Here is a 17,672-nt window from a genome sequence, read left to right as displayed (position 1 = left end):
AAGGCCGCCAGGATTAGAACTGGCACCCACATGGGATCCCGGTGCATGCAAGGCGAGGCTTTAGCCACTAGGCTACCGAGATGGGTCCAATAACAGTATTTTAAAGATGAAATGTTTACAAGTATGAAAAATACAGAGCTGAATTATCACATCATCATTATAAAATGAGTTACAAAGAGATATTTTACATTTCTATCTTTTATAAGACATTTTGAATGTTGCCATGATCCAAAAAATTTTTTTTAGTAATGAACTCTAATATTTTGTAAAGACATTACCTTATCTGTTGAGTGAAGAAGATAAAGGACATCAGAATATCTAAACCCTTCCTTCTCTTGTAATTCATTCTGTAGTGCCTCATTCCTTAGAACAATGCATGCCAAAGAAAATGCTACTTCCACCTAAGTGTGTAATTTTTAGAAGTTATTTTTCACTCACACTTAATCAAATGACATTATTTCATAATACAAACATTTATGTAGGATACATTTGAGAAAGATACTATAAAATTTGCTTAATTATAATACTTTGAGTCTAATTCCCTGACTAGGATTGAAAGAGCAGAACTTGCAACTGCCTCAGGAATGTCTCTGGTAATTTGCCGCAGCTGGGAGAATGTTCCTGTCTTACGTGGGAGACAACACAGAGGTACAGGGGACCACGTGGGCATAGAGAGGGGGCTAGAGCCAAGGGTGTGTGTTGTGTGAGGAGGGGGTAGGCCACCTGCACAGTCGTATCATTTCAATATCTAATTCTTAAAAATTTCCTGGAATGACTTAAAAACTAATTTTTAAAGATTTATTTGGTTTTTTTTTTTTTGAAGGATGGATATACAGAGAGGAGGAGAGACAGAGAGAAAGATCTTCCATCCAATGATTCACTCCCCAAGTGAGCGCAATGGCTGGAGCTGAGCCGACCTGAAGCCAGGAGCCAGAAGGTCTTCCGGGTCTCCAACACGGGTGCAGGGTCCCAAAGCTTTGGGCCATCCTCGACTACTTTCCCAGGCCCACAGGCAGGGAGCGGGATGGGAAGTGGGCCTCCGGGATTAGAACAGGTGCTCATATGGGATCCCAGGGTGCAAGGCAAGGATTTTAACCACTACACTATCGTGCCAGGCCCAAAAACTAAATTTCATGTTAGTTACTGATCACTGAGTTGCAAGCTTTAGTTTTAAATCTATTCTAAAGTATTAATCTACAATAGGCATTTCATGACAGTTTGGAACTCAGTGATCAATAGCTAAAATTTAATTTAACACAGTTTTTTTTTAAATCCTTTTAACTCTAATTCTGAAGTCATTTAATGTGTAGAAGCCCAACAGAAAGACGATTCTTCTATATTACTGGAGTTTAATAGATATGTTTTAAATGATGCTCAGTGCATTTCTTAGGAATTTGAAAAGTATGACTATGAAGTTAAGCTTAGTTACTACAGTAAGTGAACAAGTGAATGACTCAGGCCCGGCAGCGTGGCCTAGCGGCTGAAGTCCTTGCCTTGAAAGCGCTGGGATCCCATATGGGCACCTGTTCTAATCCCGGCAGCCCCACTTCCCATCCAGCTCCCTGCTTGTGGCCTGGGAAAGCAGTCGAGGATGGCCCAAAGCCTCGGGACCCTGCACCCAGGTGGAAGACCAGGAAGAAGCTCCTGGCTCCTGGCTTCGGATCAGTGTAACACTGGTTGTTGTGCACTTGGGGAGTGAGCCATCGGACAGAAGATCTTTCTCTCTGTCTCTCCTCCTCTTCTCTGTATATTTGATTTTCCAATAAAAATAAATCTTTAAAAAAAAAAGAGTGAATGACTTTTCAATAACTCATAGAAAGTCTTTCTAGTGTTGAACCGTGAGAAAAGCAAAAAAAAAAAAAAAAAAAAAAAGTAAAGAATCATTGCGTCTGTGCAAGTTCTTAAAGGGGTATTATGTTGTTTAACTTCTATATCAGAAAAAACATGTAAACCTTTACATGTACCTTGATGTTAGGAGAAGGGTGACTTCTTAGCAGTTGGATGAGCACAGGAAGCGCGTTCTCCTCCACAACAAACTGCTGGCTCACAGGGTTGTTCGTGTGGGCTACACCTGTAAAGAAAGTGTACATTCCACAGGTATATGCTTTCCACCCTGTAAACCACACACGTGGCTGGATATTTCTGCTTGACAAAGTATTATATAATAATATGGTTAAGAAATTACTAATAAAAATGTTATACTGATACCATCTTAATAGGTCTGAATCAATTTTTCTAAAATACTAAGTGAATAACTAGGGAATTATTTCTCAGATTTGTGGATAGCTTTCTAATAGACATAGTCAAATTATAAATGCTATGTCAACAAGAAATAATAATAGAAGCTACCATTATTGAAGAAATGCTGTATGTTAGGAACAAAAATTTTTATTTGCTGTTGTTTTCCATGAAAAGTTTATTTCTATGTAAATGGACAGAGTAAATCACTAAGTTAAAATTTCTAGATTCCATAAATTTACTAAACAGATCATCCAAATCTTTCCCTTTATACCCTAATATTTTTAATTGAAGGACTAGTCTCAATAGAGAAACTCAAATGATCTCTTGCTGGTAGACAAATACAATTTTCATTCTGTTCTTCTGTCAAGAATACCATAATGCATATGCAGTGAGTTTATACAACTTAAAAACATACATATATTTTAAGATTTATTTATTTTTAGTGGAAAGGCAGATATACAGAGAGGAGAAGAGACAGAGAGGAAGATCTTCCGTCCTATGATTCACTCCCCAAGCGGCCACTATAGCTGGAGCTGAGCCAATCCGAAGCCAGGAGCCTCTTCCGGGTCTCCCAAGTGGGTGCAGGGTCCCAAGGCTTTGGGCCATCCTCGACTGCTTTCCCAGGCCACAGGCAGGAAGCTGGATGGGAAGTGGGGCTGCCGGGATTAGAACAGGTGCCCATGGTGCATTCAAGGCAAGGACTTTAACCCCTATTCTATCGCGCCAGGGCCAACTAAAAATATTTTTAAAATGGGTCTCTCAGGGAACAATTAGTGACACTACCAAAATATTACTATCTTGGGACTTGGGAAGGAACTGGGGACAATGGAAAGAATAGAAAACACTTTCCAACCCTTGCTCTCACATCACAGAATGGTGTGGAAAACTTAAAACTAGTAAGAAATACATTGTGTGTGGTGGGGAAGGGACTTTATATAATCATATGTAAGAATTTTAGGGATGCCTATAGTTAGCAGCAGCCTGCAGTTAAGGAAGGAAATGCCAGTGTCTTGAACAGATTGTCTTGGAGTATCTGGTGAGTATCTGCTAGTAGCTTACTGCAAGAAAGGAGGAAAATATTATATTGGAACCAATGCCCAGGTACTTCATTCAGCAGGACTATTTTTGAGGAAACAGAAGGATCTAGAAAGAATGATCAATTTTCCCCCTCCATTTGGAAGCAGCATTCTGTGATCTGCCACCTGAATTTATGAGATCGACAATAAATGCAATTGTTTCTATTTGGTAGGGTTTTTTAACTGGTAATTTCACAACATCACTGAGGTACCGCAATGACAATTCCTTTGCAATGAAAAGCCCGTTTATAAGCAAAGAATCACTACAGAAAGAGACTGGAATTGAAAAATTTATGCTCCCTATTGGAAACTCTTTCCTAAATTCAAAAACACCATTTTTTAAGATTCAAAAGAAAACGTATTTTCCTCTCAGACTTAAAAACTGAGATTCCTTTAAATCAAAATCACCAGGGGCCATCTTTTTTTGTTTTTAGCCAGAGTTTAAGAACAAACCAAAAAGAAAATTCTTAATAATCCGATTTTTTACTCTCCAAAGTTTTGGAGACAATTAAAAAATTATTCTAGGGCCTGGCACAGTAGTCTATTGGCTAAAGTCCTTGCCTTGCATGCGCCAGGATCCCATATGGGCACTGGTTCTAATCCCGGTGGCCCTATTTCTCATCCAACTCCCTGCTTGTGACCTGGGAAAGCAGTCAAGAATGGCCCAAAGCCTTGGGACCCTGTACCTGCGTGGGGGAGACCCGGAGGAAGCTCCTGGCTCTGGGCTTCGGATTGGCTCAGCTCCAGCCATAGTGGCCGCTTGGGGAATGAATCAATGGATGGAAAATCTTCCTGTTTCTCCTCCTCTCTGTATATCTGACTTTCCAATAAAAATAAAATTTACATATATATATATATATGTATATATATATTCTAAAAGGGGGTAAGAGAAAAAATTTGACTTCTCTTTCTCATAGATATTTAAGGACTTGAGAATAAGCATACACACCAATGCAGATGGAACCCACTGCCCTGATGACACTGAGAAGGGTGCCTTCAGTCAATCTATTAATTTTTAATAGGCGAACCAATGGCGCAATCCCATTGCCTTCACATATTTGATTTTGATGCATCCTGCTGTCCTTGCTTAGAGCGATCACTGCCTCACCTCCTGGTAAAGAAGAGAGACATATATGACATATATGTTCTCCATTGTGTAGATTAACGTGTAAGAATATAACTTACCAACATACTGCATTTTAGCTGATGATGACAAAAGCATACTTATTATAAGGTTGTAGCCGATCAGTTCTGCCATATGTTTTTGTTGTTTCAGTGATTGTCCCGCCAAGGCCCAAAGCGTCATTGCTCCTTGTTCCTTAACATCAATTTGAAAGGCCTATTTAAAGAAAAGGGGCCATTCGTTTAGTGAACATTTATGGAACACTCTAGTAATGGACATTTTACAAAATGTTCATTCCAAAAGTTGTTTTAGTTTGACAGATATTTACATGACACTATTTACATGACAAAAGTTACAGTAGAATAACCATCTAAGAAAAATCACCAGTGGGACACTATTTGGTAGCCTAACACCTAAATCCTTGCCTTGCACACACAGGGACCCCATACGGGTGCCAGTTCATGTTCCATCTGTTCCACTTCCCATCCAGCTCCCTGCTTGTAGCCTGGGAAAGCAGCAGAGGATGGCCCAGAGCCTTGGGACACTGCACCAACGTGGTAGACCAGGGAGTGCTCCTGGCTCCTGGCTTCGGATCAGCTTAGCTCTGGTAATTGAGGCTACTTGAGGAATGAACCAGTGGAAGGAAGATCTTTCTCTCTGTATCTCCTTCCCTCTATAAATCTGTCTTTCCAATAAAAATCTTTAATCTATAAACATATATATAAATAAAATAAATAAGAAGAAAAAAGGTTTAAAAATGACAAAGAACCAATGCAATGGCTCAACTAGCTAATCCTTCATCTCCTTGTGCGGCATCTCATACAAGAACTGATCCGTGCCCCAGTTGTTCCAATTCTGATCCAGCTCCCTGCGTATGGCCTGGGAAAGCAGCAGAGAATGGCCCAAAACCCTGGGACTCTGCATTCATGTGGGTGACCTGGAAGAAGCTCCTGGTTCCTGGCTCCTGGCTTGGGATAGGCTCAGCTTTGGCCAATTCAGCCATTTGGGGAGTGAATCAGTAGATGAAAGATGTTTCTGACTCTCTTGCTCCCTTAAATGTGCCTTTCCAACAAAAATAAATCTTTAATAAAAAAGAAATGAAGAAGGAAATAAGAAACCTTATTGAAGCAAACAATGCTATGGTATGACCTATAAGTCAGTGAAGAAACAAGACAAAACTTTTTCAAAGAAATTAAAATAAAAACAGCACGCAGTAATATGTTATTTAACTTCATGTTGTTGTAAATTTTTCTATTTTTCTTCCTGTTGTGGATTTTCATTTTATGGCTTTTCATTAACAGGATGTATAGTAACTGTGTAATAGAGACTATCATATCCAGATGTGAGGATACAATGCAGTAAGCATCTCTACTTCCAAATCACAGATGGACTCCCAATGAAACTGTCAACTGATGCTTGACAAGAGGATGCTGGACTCTCTGCCATTGTCCATACCCACAATATCAGGATACATTTAGATAGCAGAATGATGGAATTATGATGGTTGTTGAAGGATTATACTATTAACATAGGGGAAATCAGTGGGAGAGAGAGGATGAAGGAAGGGGAGAGGGGAAATCCTGGAGCCTATGGAACTGTATCATAAAATAATAAAATGAATTTTGATAAAAGAAAAAAATAAAAAAGAAAAATGACCAGAAACCATGTAATATTTACCTTTAGGAGTTTTAGAAGGTATTTTGTTAATTTTCTTTCCAGAAACGCTTTCTGTATGTGAGGGTTGAAACTTGCCAATGATTCCACAGCCTCTGCACCTTTCACTTGGACACTAAGTTGTGTCCCTTTAAAAAGAGCAACCAGAGGATTGATGGCCCCTTCTGCAACTATAGCATTCTGAATGTCCTTATTGTCACGCCCAACCTCGGCAATTGTAGCAGAAGACACAGCTTTCAACACATCTTCAAATGAATTTAAGAACAATTTAGATGCTCTCTTACATGTTATAATAGCAAAAATAGCATATCACTTGTTCGCCATATAATAAAATTGGGTTTGTAGAAAATGTACAAAACAGAAATGAAAGTCCAGAGTCACCATCCAAGCACAAATGGTTCATTATCACCCTTATTTTATGAAGATGGGTTTAGTTAGTTAGAGAATAGAGTTACCCTGCAGAGGTAATATTCTGCATTTTATTCACCAATACAACCTTGTCTATTTATGATCATTATCTTCTAGATATTTCATTAATGTATCATGTTTTCTTCTCCATCCACACTTTGAAAATACATGCTCTTTCCAACTTTTCACTGGTTTAAACAATTTCAAGAGAAATGTTGTTGACATATAAAGTATTTCCTACCTATATGTTTCCTTTTTCTTTTTCTCTTCTTTTCCTTTAACAGAGAGTCTCAGGAATTTATTTTCAAAAATAATAATAATAATTCCACAATCTGAGTTTAACAGTACCAATATTATTATGTCTCTTTGGATGGTCATGTGATCATTAAGTACTCAAATTGTGCTAACTGGACAGACAAAAATGTCTTTATTTTCTAGTTTTAACTAGATTTCTTTCCTATATGCTTAGTTACCAGCTGTATCTGTTCTTTGTAAAACATACAGAAAAAAATGAGTTTCTGTATCCCTTCATTTGGATTTATACATTTTAATGTATTATCAAACTGATTTAATCTATTTATCTATTCTAGATCAATATATCTAACCATATCCCTATCTTTATATATCTATTTATATGTTTGGTTTCTAACCAACAGAGGAACGGAGACACAGAGATAAACTCATGTGCCAGGTCACTCTCACACACTTGCAGCAGCTCTAGGACAGCTGAAGCCAAGAGAGATTGTGGTGTGACTTACATAATAGCTACAAATCACTAGTCTGAGTACTCTTCACATATGAAGACATCTACTCTGGGCAGCTTTGCACTCCTCATTATTCATACCAATACTTTCATTTATAAATATCAGTTATTAAACATCTTTCAAATAATTTTACGTTGCCCTTGAGAGTCAATTCCTTTTATAAATTCAGCATTTTAGATGTAAGTGTTCCTGATATTTAAACTACATTACAAATATCTAGATCCATTTGAAAACAAATTCAGGACACCTGTTCAGCCAGGATAAATCCAAACCTAGATTCGCTCCACTGGAAAGTTCTAGTTCCTTTTTCAGATAATACTGAGATAGAGAATCACCTGAATCAGAACTCAGAAACCTGATGAGATGCGGGATCCCATTATGGTCTCTCACTGCTCTCTGATTGATTTCATTTTTTATACATGATACCCGGATGCAGTTCATTACATTTATTAGTACATTTTCTATGTTTAACGTCAAGAGATTTATTAGCGCAGGGATTCCGTTCTGAAAATAGATACAAAGGCAACTGCATTTAAATTTATTGAAGATAAACTCAATATTTAGAAGTACAAGTTTCTAATCTTTCTTGCTGTAAACATCTGCTTTCTTAAGAGACAAAAATTGCGAACAAATGTGTCTACTGATGTAACACACTAAATCACAATACAACTGTGAACAAAACTTACACCTTGACATTAAAATAATCATTCAACAAATATATTTCATAATAATTTCACCAAAATAATTTCAGGCTTTACATTGATTGTGATATTTAATAAATATCCAAGAGGAAAAGTAACTGAAGGAAATCAACCAATTGACCACAGTGCCCCATTTAGAAGTATGTGCCATTTTGAATACTTCAGTAGTAAATAATAATTATTTTTGTGCTACACCAAATATTATTTTAAAACATGAATATAATTTCCTTATTTTAAATGAAAAATGACATTTCACCGAGTCAACAGAAATGATGCAAGAATATCAAGAAAAATAGGAAAGAGAATGTAACTCCATTTTCAACAAGGCTAGGAGATTAGTAAGATTTCGGTGAAGAGCTGTCAATAGGATGAGAAAGATTACCCATGGCCACTGGGCATAGAAAATACTGACAGAGCACAGTTTTTAAATTAAGTGTCTCTATTTTGAGGGGCAGCTGAGGAAACACAATTCCAGGATGGTGACCAATTCTGTTCCACAGCAGCTTGGCCATGGCATGTTCCACAGCCCACAGAGGAGAAAAGCCCCATGTGCACACTGAATGTGAAACACACATGCGCGCACACCCACACACTTACTGCAATCAGACTGCAATAGAAATCAAAGAATTCACACAATCTTATGAACAAAACGAATGTAGAAAAGTGCTTTGCTGAAAGCCATACCTCATAGTACTCCAGAGAATTCACACACAAGAGAAACCTTTTGAATCACATGAGGATGGAAAAGCTTTTCATCAGAGGTTGGCCCTTATTAAACATCAGAAAATTCATAGAGAGGAAACCTTGCGAATGCAGTGACAGTAGAAAAACATTTTCTTGAAATTCAAGCCCCAAGGGGCATAGAATTCACAAAATGCAATGAATGTGAAAAAATCTTTTGTCAGAAGTTGGATCCTCACAGACAACAGAATGCACACAATGGGACAACAACAAAATAACCCGAATGTCCTATTTATATAGTGAATGTAAAAATCTCTTTTTATAGCAGTCAGTTTTCAACACACATTCAGGTACTGAGATGAGAAAGCACATGTGGGTTGGAGAACTTTCTACCATAATTCACCTCTTACAATCTCCCAGACGGCTCACACAGATGAAAGTCTCTGGAAATGTAACAAGATGGAAACACCTTTACCACCAGGAAAATGTCAACAAATGTCCACAAAACTACAGAGGAAAAACAAAACACACACACAAAAATACAGTTACAGCAAAGTCCTTGTCAGAGGACACCGTTCCTGCCAGGACAGGAGATGGACTAACCCACTCTGGGCTAAGGACCCACTGGTATGTGCATGATCTGCTGCTGAGAGAAGAACTGATAGAGGAATTCAGGGAACTCCTCTCTCAGGATGCAGTCCCTGCCAGTGAGCACAAGAACCAAGGGTGGGAACAACCCAGACCAGGACAGGTTATAGTATTCGCCAGTACACACGTGGGTCATATCTGGGGGTCGGTCAGGCTGGGCCAGTTCATAACAGAGAACCAGGACAGGATGCAGGACAGGCCAGGTCAGGCTGCAACTGGCCAGTTCACATTAGGGCTGAGCCGAGGGCTGGCTGGTGTGGTTGCACTCGCCAGCATGAGCTAGAACTGGGGAAGGATGGGCTCGTCCAGGCCAGGCTAAAGCACCCATCGACAAATGTGGAGGTGAGGTGGGCCATGCTAGACTGGGCCACAGCACCCACCAGCACAAGTGAGACCTGGGTTGGGAGTGGCGGGGGACGAGGATGGTGCAAACCCAGTAGAGGAGCAGCATGGGGTCTCCTGCTGGGCCACTGGTGAACATGAGAACTGGGACTGAAGATGACCAGGCTTGGCAGCATTACAATGCCTGTTGGCCTGCGTTTGAGCTGGGTTGGGGAGAGAGCCAGACTGGGATAACTGTATCCACTGGGTGCATGCATGAGCTAGAGTAGGTGTAGGCCGGTTGGGCTTTGCCACAGCATCTGCTAGCAAGCACTAGGCTGGGGGCAAATCCTGTCAAGCTAGCCCCAGAAGCCACCTGGACAATGCAAGATCCAGGACTGGAGTGGGCCCAGTAGGGAATCTGTGGGCATCTCTGATGGTTTGCAACTCCCACTGCTGAGCATGAAAACCAGGCTGGGGGGTGGCCTAGCTACACAGGCAGTAGCAACAACTGGTTGAGCATGAGCTGGATAATGAGGTCTGTTGGGTTGACCTAGGCTCCAATACCCATTGATATGTACGAGAGCTGAATGGGATATCGAATAGACTGGACCAGTCTCCTACACATACTGGCAAGCATAGGAACCAGGGTTGGGGCGGGCCTATTGGGGATTATTGGGGTTTGCTCTGACTAGGCTATAGTTCCTGCTGGTGTAGCTGAGGGCTGAGTGTGTGTGGGCAGGGTTGGGCTGGGCCACAGCATCCATTGATTCACATAAGAGTCAGTGCAGGAGACAGTACTGGCCCAGCAACTGCAACTACCAGTGTATGTGTAGGCTGATGTGGGTGACAGACAGAACTAGACCCCATACTGGCAAGCACACACAAGGGTCAGGTCTAGAACCACCTCCGACAAGGTTTCTTTGGGGATCCCCCCAGTTAAACTACGGGACTCAATACTCCAACCATGGTGAGAATCACAGGATCGGTGGTGACTGTAGATTGCATCCTCCTCAGTGGATAAGATGGAAGCAGTGGACAGCATGTCCAGATGCACATGAAGGATATGGCAGTTCATTACCACCTGCAGAGAACATCTGGTACCATAGCAGAGGAACGAGCATAAAACAAATTGTTCAACTACCCCCCCAGGTACTGATAGAAAATATCTGGGCAAATGGAGACTCTAAGGTGGACTATGTCAGCCAATGGACCTTGGAAGGAATTCCTGATCCTTGGATCAGTGAGATTGACAGCATTTCAGAACTATCAAAACTTCTTGAGCAGAACCCTTGGAACCTGCTCCACGTTGGGGATCCTGGGATGACATCTAGTGGCCATTTCCCATCCTTGGGTACTGAGGCTGTTGGGCGGTTGGGTGTGGCTTCTCCCTTAATCTCCCCCCTCCCCTCAGATACAGGAAGAAGAAAGCAAATTTGGAAACAATGGTCTCATACACTTTCCCTTAATCCTTGACCCTTCCCACTCTAATCAACTATGCAAACATTATGAAAAATAAAATTTTAAACATTTTAGAGAAAATAAAACATCCTTTGCTGGAATCAAACCTCGGCAGGAACTCATATGACACAGTAAGCCTGTGTGACCCAGAGTAGCTACATATTCTTCAATATCTTTTTTGTCTTTGGCATACAATCTGCATTTCTGGCTTCCTTTGTTTTGCGTGTGGCCATATAAATAAGTTGTGCTTTTACAAATACATTTTTTGTGGCAGATTTATAGAGAGAAGGAGAGACAGAGCTTCCTAGATGGCCACAACAGCCAGAATTTGTGCCAGTCTGAAGCCAGGAGCTTCTTTCTAGGTCTCACATGTGAGTTTAGGATCTTAAAGATTTAAGCCATCCTCGCTGCTTTCACAGGCCATAAGCAGTAAGCTGAACGGGAAGTGAACTAGCCAAGATACAAACTGGAATCCACATGGCAGGTTGGCACCAAAGAAGAAAATGTTCAACAAAGTGAAAGGGCAACCAACAGAATGAAACATTTGCAAACTATGCAACTGATAAACAATTAATAATCATAATATGCAAGCAGCTTAAGAAACTCAATAAAAATAAAACAAATAATCTTGCTAGGAAAGGCATGATATGGACAGGCATTTTTCAAAGGATGAAAAATAATTGGCCAACATTTGAAAAATGTTTTTCCAACCTGAAAAGAATGCTCAGGATCAGTACCCATCAGACAAATGCAAATACAAATCACAATGAAGTACTACCTCAATCCAGTTAGAATGACTATTACATACCCCACCCAATAAAACCAAAGCTGCTTATGATATAAGAAAGAACCACCATAACTGGTACAACCATTACAGAAGACAGTATATGGAGCTTTCTCAGAAAACTAAAAACAGACCTACCATATGACCCAACATTCCACTCCAAGAAAAAAATCTGAAGGAAACGATATCCTTCATAAAGATACCTTGAAAGAGCTAACTGTACCTCATGTTTATAGATTTCTAATTTACAACACCTAAGCTACAGACGCCTCAACTGAGAACTGGAGGAAAAAAATGTGGTATATATAAATATATATAATATAAATGTGGTATAGATACAGATATAGATATAATGGAATACTACTCATATGTAAGAAGAAAAATGAGGAGAAGGAGGAGGAGAAATTCTCTTTTGGAAGAAAATGCACAACTTCAGTGACTGCTACACAGCAAAATAAGCACAACCCAAATGACAAATATCATATTTTCTCTGATTTGTGGAAGCTAAAATAGAGTACAAAAATACAATATATATGGTTGGCTTAGTGACATAGCAGGTTATACCTCTGCCTGCAGCACCAGCATCCCATATGGGTGTAAGTTTGAGTCCTGGATGTACCACTTTTAATACAACTTTGCTACTGGCCTGGGAAAGCAATGGAAAACGGCCCAAGTGCTTGGGCCCCTCCATCTATGTGAGACACCAGGAAGGAGCTCCTGGATCCTGACTTCAGATTAGTACAGTTCTGGCCATTGTGACCATGAAGCAATAAACCAGTGGATGGAAGCTCTATTTCTCTCCTTCTATCTCTGTAACTCTGCCTTTCAAATATAAACAAACAAAGTCATTTTGAAAAAATTTTTAATGTATATGAGTTAAACTGACAACCTGTGATTTGATTATTGTTCATTAACCCTTGTCTATATTTCTGCTGAATACTTACCTGTTGAACTCTTTATGTTATAGAACCTTAAGCCTGTGACTATGAAGTAACAGTTACTTCATATTAAACACAGTTTACTTCAGATTAAAAATATATTACAAAAATTGAAAAAGAAGTGAGAGAGAGGGTGAGAAGGAAATATTATATTCTTAGAATCATATGTATGAACTGCATGAACTCTGTTGTCTTTGTACTAGGAAAATAGACTCATTAATAGGACATGTCATTAATCAGGAACACTTTTTCTGAGGCAGAATGAAAATAGCCAGAATAGTAGTATTTCTCCTGATATCTCCCTATAAGAAATCACATACACTAACATATGAGAAATGTTTTCTTATCTATTTGGGGGGTTATCTTATTAATAAAGTATTTTTTCACCAGACTATCTTGCCTTTGTTATTTGCTCATCTCTGAGAGTTTTGCCATTGTGTCACAAAAGTCTCCACCTTCCTAGCTTCTATATCACAAAATCACTGTCAAGACCACTGTCAGTTAAGAACCAGTGTTTTTGGAAAAGAACTTACATATCGGGCAACAACATCCTTGTTTTCATATCGAGCAATGTCATAGAGAATGACAGCACAGCGAGAGTGCAGTTCAGGTTCCTCGGATGCTAAGAGGTTGATGACCACTGGAATGCCTCCTGCCTCAACTATTGCATGCACTATGCTGTGGTGGGTTGAGATATTACTCAATAATCCAATGGTTTTGCACTGTAACTTTATCTTGGGACTTTTTAATAAATTGATTAACGCAGGAATTGTGCCTGGACGGAAAAAAACAAGAAAGAAAGGAAGGGAGAAAAAGAGAATCATTTGAACCACTTGAATCATTTGTAACCATTTGTAGTAAGTCATTGTAAGATGTAAATAATGCTGATAGGCATTACGATGTAAAAATTAACAAGTAATATCATATTCAGAAAGTAAACATTTAAAACTAAATTCTGTACTTTTCAGTTTTACCTACCACACAGGCAGTTCTCTGTGTTCTACTTCTGATTTTCACAAAACACACAACCATATGTTTGACATTAGTAACTGTAAGTGATCTCTGAAATATTAATGTTGGCTTAAGAGCATTCATAAATAAATTCTCTTAGCTGCCAGATACTAGAGACACATTCTCATTACTGCATAAAATTTGCATAGCAGCATCTGTGCAATTATGTAAGGAATTTTATTTTATTGTATCTTTATTTGATATCAGCAAATGAAAATAAGAAAATACTAACTCTGGTAAAAAGCACTTATCTCATCAATATGCTTGTTTCAAAGATGTATATTTATGAGTGGCAAAAATAGAAAATCTGCCTTCAATTGGATATTTCTTACACAAGGTGAAGTTAAAAAATAGCACACTATAGAATACACACGAATGCTAAAAAACATAAAAGTTACGGTTAGGATGTCTCTTGCTGATTTAGCTCACTGAAATGAAACATCATTTCCAACAAGTCTAAGTCTCATTTTTGGACATTTTTAAGGAAATACATGAGGATACCATGTAATTAAATACATTTACACTTACTCATTTAACAGTATTTATGGGTCATCTTGTGTGTACTCAATACCCACAGTAGTGCAGTGGCTACCAGAGTGGATAAAACAAATAGAACTTCTCCAACATTTCAGAAAGCTATATAATCACAAGTTATATAATCACAATAACCATATGAGGCAGTAACATTCTATTAAGGAGGAGTTTAGATTACAGAAGCAAAGAAATTAGCTGAAATTCTGAATGAAAAGTTAGTTGTAAATAATCTGTCATTTTTAATTTTAAAAATAATTTGTGCAGACCTGGCGAGGTAGCCCAGTAGCTAACATCTTCACCTAGTGTGCGTCATGATCCCATATGGGTGCTGGTTCATGTCCTGGCTGCTCTATTTCCCATCTGCTACTTGTTTGTGGCCTGGGAAAGCAGTGGAGGACGGCCCAAAGCCTTGGGACCCTGCACCGGCGTGGGAGACCCAGGGGAGGCTCCTGGCTGTAGATATGCTCTACAGTAGCCATTGCAGCCACTTAGGGAGTGAACCAGCGGCCAGAGGATCTTTCTGTATCTCCCTCTCTGTAAATATGGCTTTCCAATAAAAATAAATAAATCTTTAAAAAACAAATAATAATTTGTGCAGAATAGGGATAATTTCTAAATGAAAGTGAATATAAAAGTAGTATTAATGTAATTTTCCATCAGTTTGCAAACTTTTAGAGATATTTTATGCAGTTTTTCTTATCATGTTTCACATGAAAAAAACATAAAGTTAACAGGTAACAGAAGTGCTTTTATTTAGAAAAAAAAAACTTAAAATCAACTAAAAAGCTTCCTTCCCAATAAAGTGATTGATCTGAATGTAAAATAATTCTATATAAAAAAACCATAATTATCACCTGCATCCAAAATACATTTCCAGTATCGATCATTTGCTAAGCAAATTACTTCTAAGGACATGACAGCCATCATCCTCCGCTTGTAGCTTTCACACTGTAGCATTTCTGGTAGGTAATTAACAGGGAGACACAAGTTACAATTCAAACAAGAGGCAGTGGAATGGTTGGTTCTCCTTCCGGAGCAGCCAAGTGAAGCTGTAAGCAGTAACATTAAGATCATTCACAAGAAAAAACTAAAACCAAAACCAAAAAATAATTAGCAAGAAAAAAATTTGAATGATATTATCTTTGGTGCAAAGGAATTATACTAGCTAGCACATAGCTCAGATTCACTTGGAAAATAGTAAATTGGTTGTTGAATCAAATTTGAGTATTGTTTTTCATTATCCTCAATATAAATTTAATATCCATTTGATGCATTTCATCTATTTCTTGAGTGTGAAGACGCATACTTCTAATAAAATCCTGAATTTGTATAGATTTAAAATAATACAAATACATGTGCTTCTTAATAAGCCTGTGATTTGTGAACAAACCACACAGAAATATGCTTTTGTATTCCTTTTACCCATCCACTCCATTACCTAAAATGTCTTCATCCTCCCTTGGCCGGATCACTTTAAGGGCCTCTTTCTTAAAACTCAGCTTCGACTCCAAGAACTAGCCCTGAAGACTTCAAATAACCCAACTCATCCATCATTTACCCAGATGGAAAGAGGCAGCGTATGAGAGAGGAAGAAAGTCCAGGAGGCAAGGCAAAGTGACAACAGCCAGATGCTGGCTTGTGGGTTCTAATCATTATCAGAACTTCTCAGCTAAGGCTGTTGGAAGAAGTGGTTTCATCACTTTTTGTATGTGTGTGTGTGTGCTGCTTTGATATTTCTGTCAGGGTCCAGAGTTTCTTGCTCTTAAGCTAGGTTTTTGCAGTGGTTTAACTTATTAAAATAATAGGATGATACTCTCACTTCTCCTAAAAAGGCAAAGATACAGGGACCATTGCTGTGGCATCAGAGCTTGTTGCTGCCTGCAGCACAGGCATCCCATGTGGGCTCAGGTTATCCTGGCTGCTCCACTTCTGATCCAGCTCTTTGCTAATAACATGGGAAAGGAGCAGGAAGATCCATCTGCTTGGGTGCCTGCATCCACGCAGGAGACCTGGAAGCAACTCCTGACATCTGGCTTCAGCTTGGTCTAACCCCAGCTTTTTTGGTCATTTAGACAATGAACCAGCAGATGGAACACCTCTCTCTGTATCTGTCAAAAATGACAAGGATACAATGATGTGTATGTACACAATTATACACTGAAAAAAACTTTCCAATACATAGGGGAGCTGGTATACACAGAATATGCTCCCAATTCTCAACGAATTCTAAGATTGGTATTGAGCCAGTTTTAAAATCAAACATCAAATTCTTCAATTACAAGAGGGAGACTGAAAATCCTAAATACATTTTATCCCATCTATAATACATCACTGGAAAAAAAAATCAGTTGCCATTTTCTAATTTCTGTCTTTCCTTTTTGTTTTGTTTTTATTCTATCAAATACATGTTCACAAACCAGAGTAAAATGCTACTAAAAGGCAAGAATATAGTGGCTTATGGTCCCTACAAACCCCATTCTTATATTGATCTCTCCAGACCCAATCATTTTATACTGTTTCCTATACCCTCTGTGATGTGCATGTCTCCATGTTTTTCCATATTTACTGCACTGATATTTTTGTATATTAATTTTTGACATCATGTATTAACTTCATGCTATAGGAAACCAGCTCTTTCAACATGGTTTTGTCATTTACCTCTTATTTCCCTTTCTCCATGCTTAGAACTTTTAGTTACATCAGTATTTAGTCCTCTTATTATGTTGCCTATTCAGATATTATTCATATCTGAGCACTGCAATGTACTGTAGTTACATCTAACTGTTACTTTTTATGGATATCTTAATATCCTCATTTTATTTCATTTATTTAGTTTTCTTTATGTTTATTGATAATTCTTTCTACTTCCCCCGCAGCCCCCTGATTGCATGGTCCCATTTCAGAAATTTCATTTATGTCACCCCTGAAATTTCCTCAATTTTTCTCTTAGGTTGCACACTCTGTTCCTGGGTCTGTCTTGCTTGTGGGGCACAACTCCAGGCTTGGTGTCTGTGGACCTGTCCTGATTAGTCTCTGGGGAGGGCACTCCTGACCGGCTCTACCAGTTCTCAGGCCTATGGAGGTTTTATGGTGTTCTCAGACCTTTCCGCTCTTGGGTCCACGTGATTTTCTCTGGTCAGCTAAGTCCTAACACTTGCTTTTTCCCACTTGGTAATATTCTATTGCTATCATTTACTTCTCTGGCTTTCCTTGAAGACTTATCTGGTGTCTCATTACTTACAATTCGTTTGTATTTTTATGTAATTCTTTACATTTTCTATTAATCATTTGATTATTCATATTTGCT

At 38.9% G+C, this 17,672-nt stretch overlaps 1 protein-coding gene across 5 annotated transcripts in view; it reads right to left on the bottom strand.

Moving 5' to 3' along the window:
- Window positions 1–17,672, bottom strand: part of ANKAR (ankyrin and armadillo repeat containing) — a 46,443-nt gene that overhangs the window by 10,622 nt on the left and 18,149 nt on the right. For all 5 annotated transcript variants that reach the window (XM_058664718.1, XM_058664714.1, XM_058664716.1 and 2 more), the window contains 8 exons: window positions 15,220–15,324; window positions 13,354–13,595; window positions 7,622–7,790; window positions 6,118–6,359; window positions 4,503–4,656; window positions 4,267–4,428; window positions 1,965–2,071; window positions 279–401 (listed from right to left, as the gene is read on the bottom strand). In XM_058664718.1, coding sequence (XP_058520701.1) covers window positions 279–401; window positions 1,965–2,071; window positions 4,267–4,428; window positions 4,503–4,656; window positions 6,118–6,359; window positions 7,622–7,790; window positions 13,354–13,595; window positions 15,220–15,324 — 1,304 coding nt within the window. The remainder of the gene's footprint in view (window positions 1–278; window positions 402–1,964; window positions 2,072–4,266; window positions 4,429–4,502; window positions 4,657–6,117; window positions 6,360–7,621; window positions 7,791–13,353; window positions 13,596–15,219; window positions 15,325–17,672) is intronic.

Source organism: Ochotona princeps, chromosome 5, assembly GCF_030435755.1.
Source record: "Ochotona princeps isolate mOchPri1 chromosome 5, mOchPri1.hap1, whole genome shotgun sequence".
Lineage (NCBI taxonomy): Eukaryota > Metazoa > Chordata > Mammalia > Lagomorpha > Ochotonidae > Ochotona > Ochotona princeps.
Note: the sequence above shows the minus strand (reverse complement) of the source record. Positions and strands in the feature narration are given on the sequence as shown.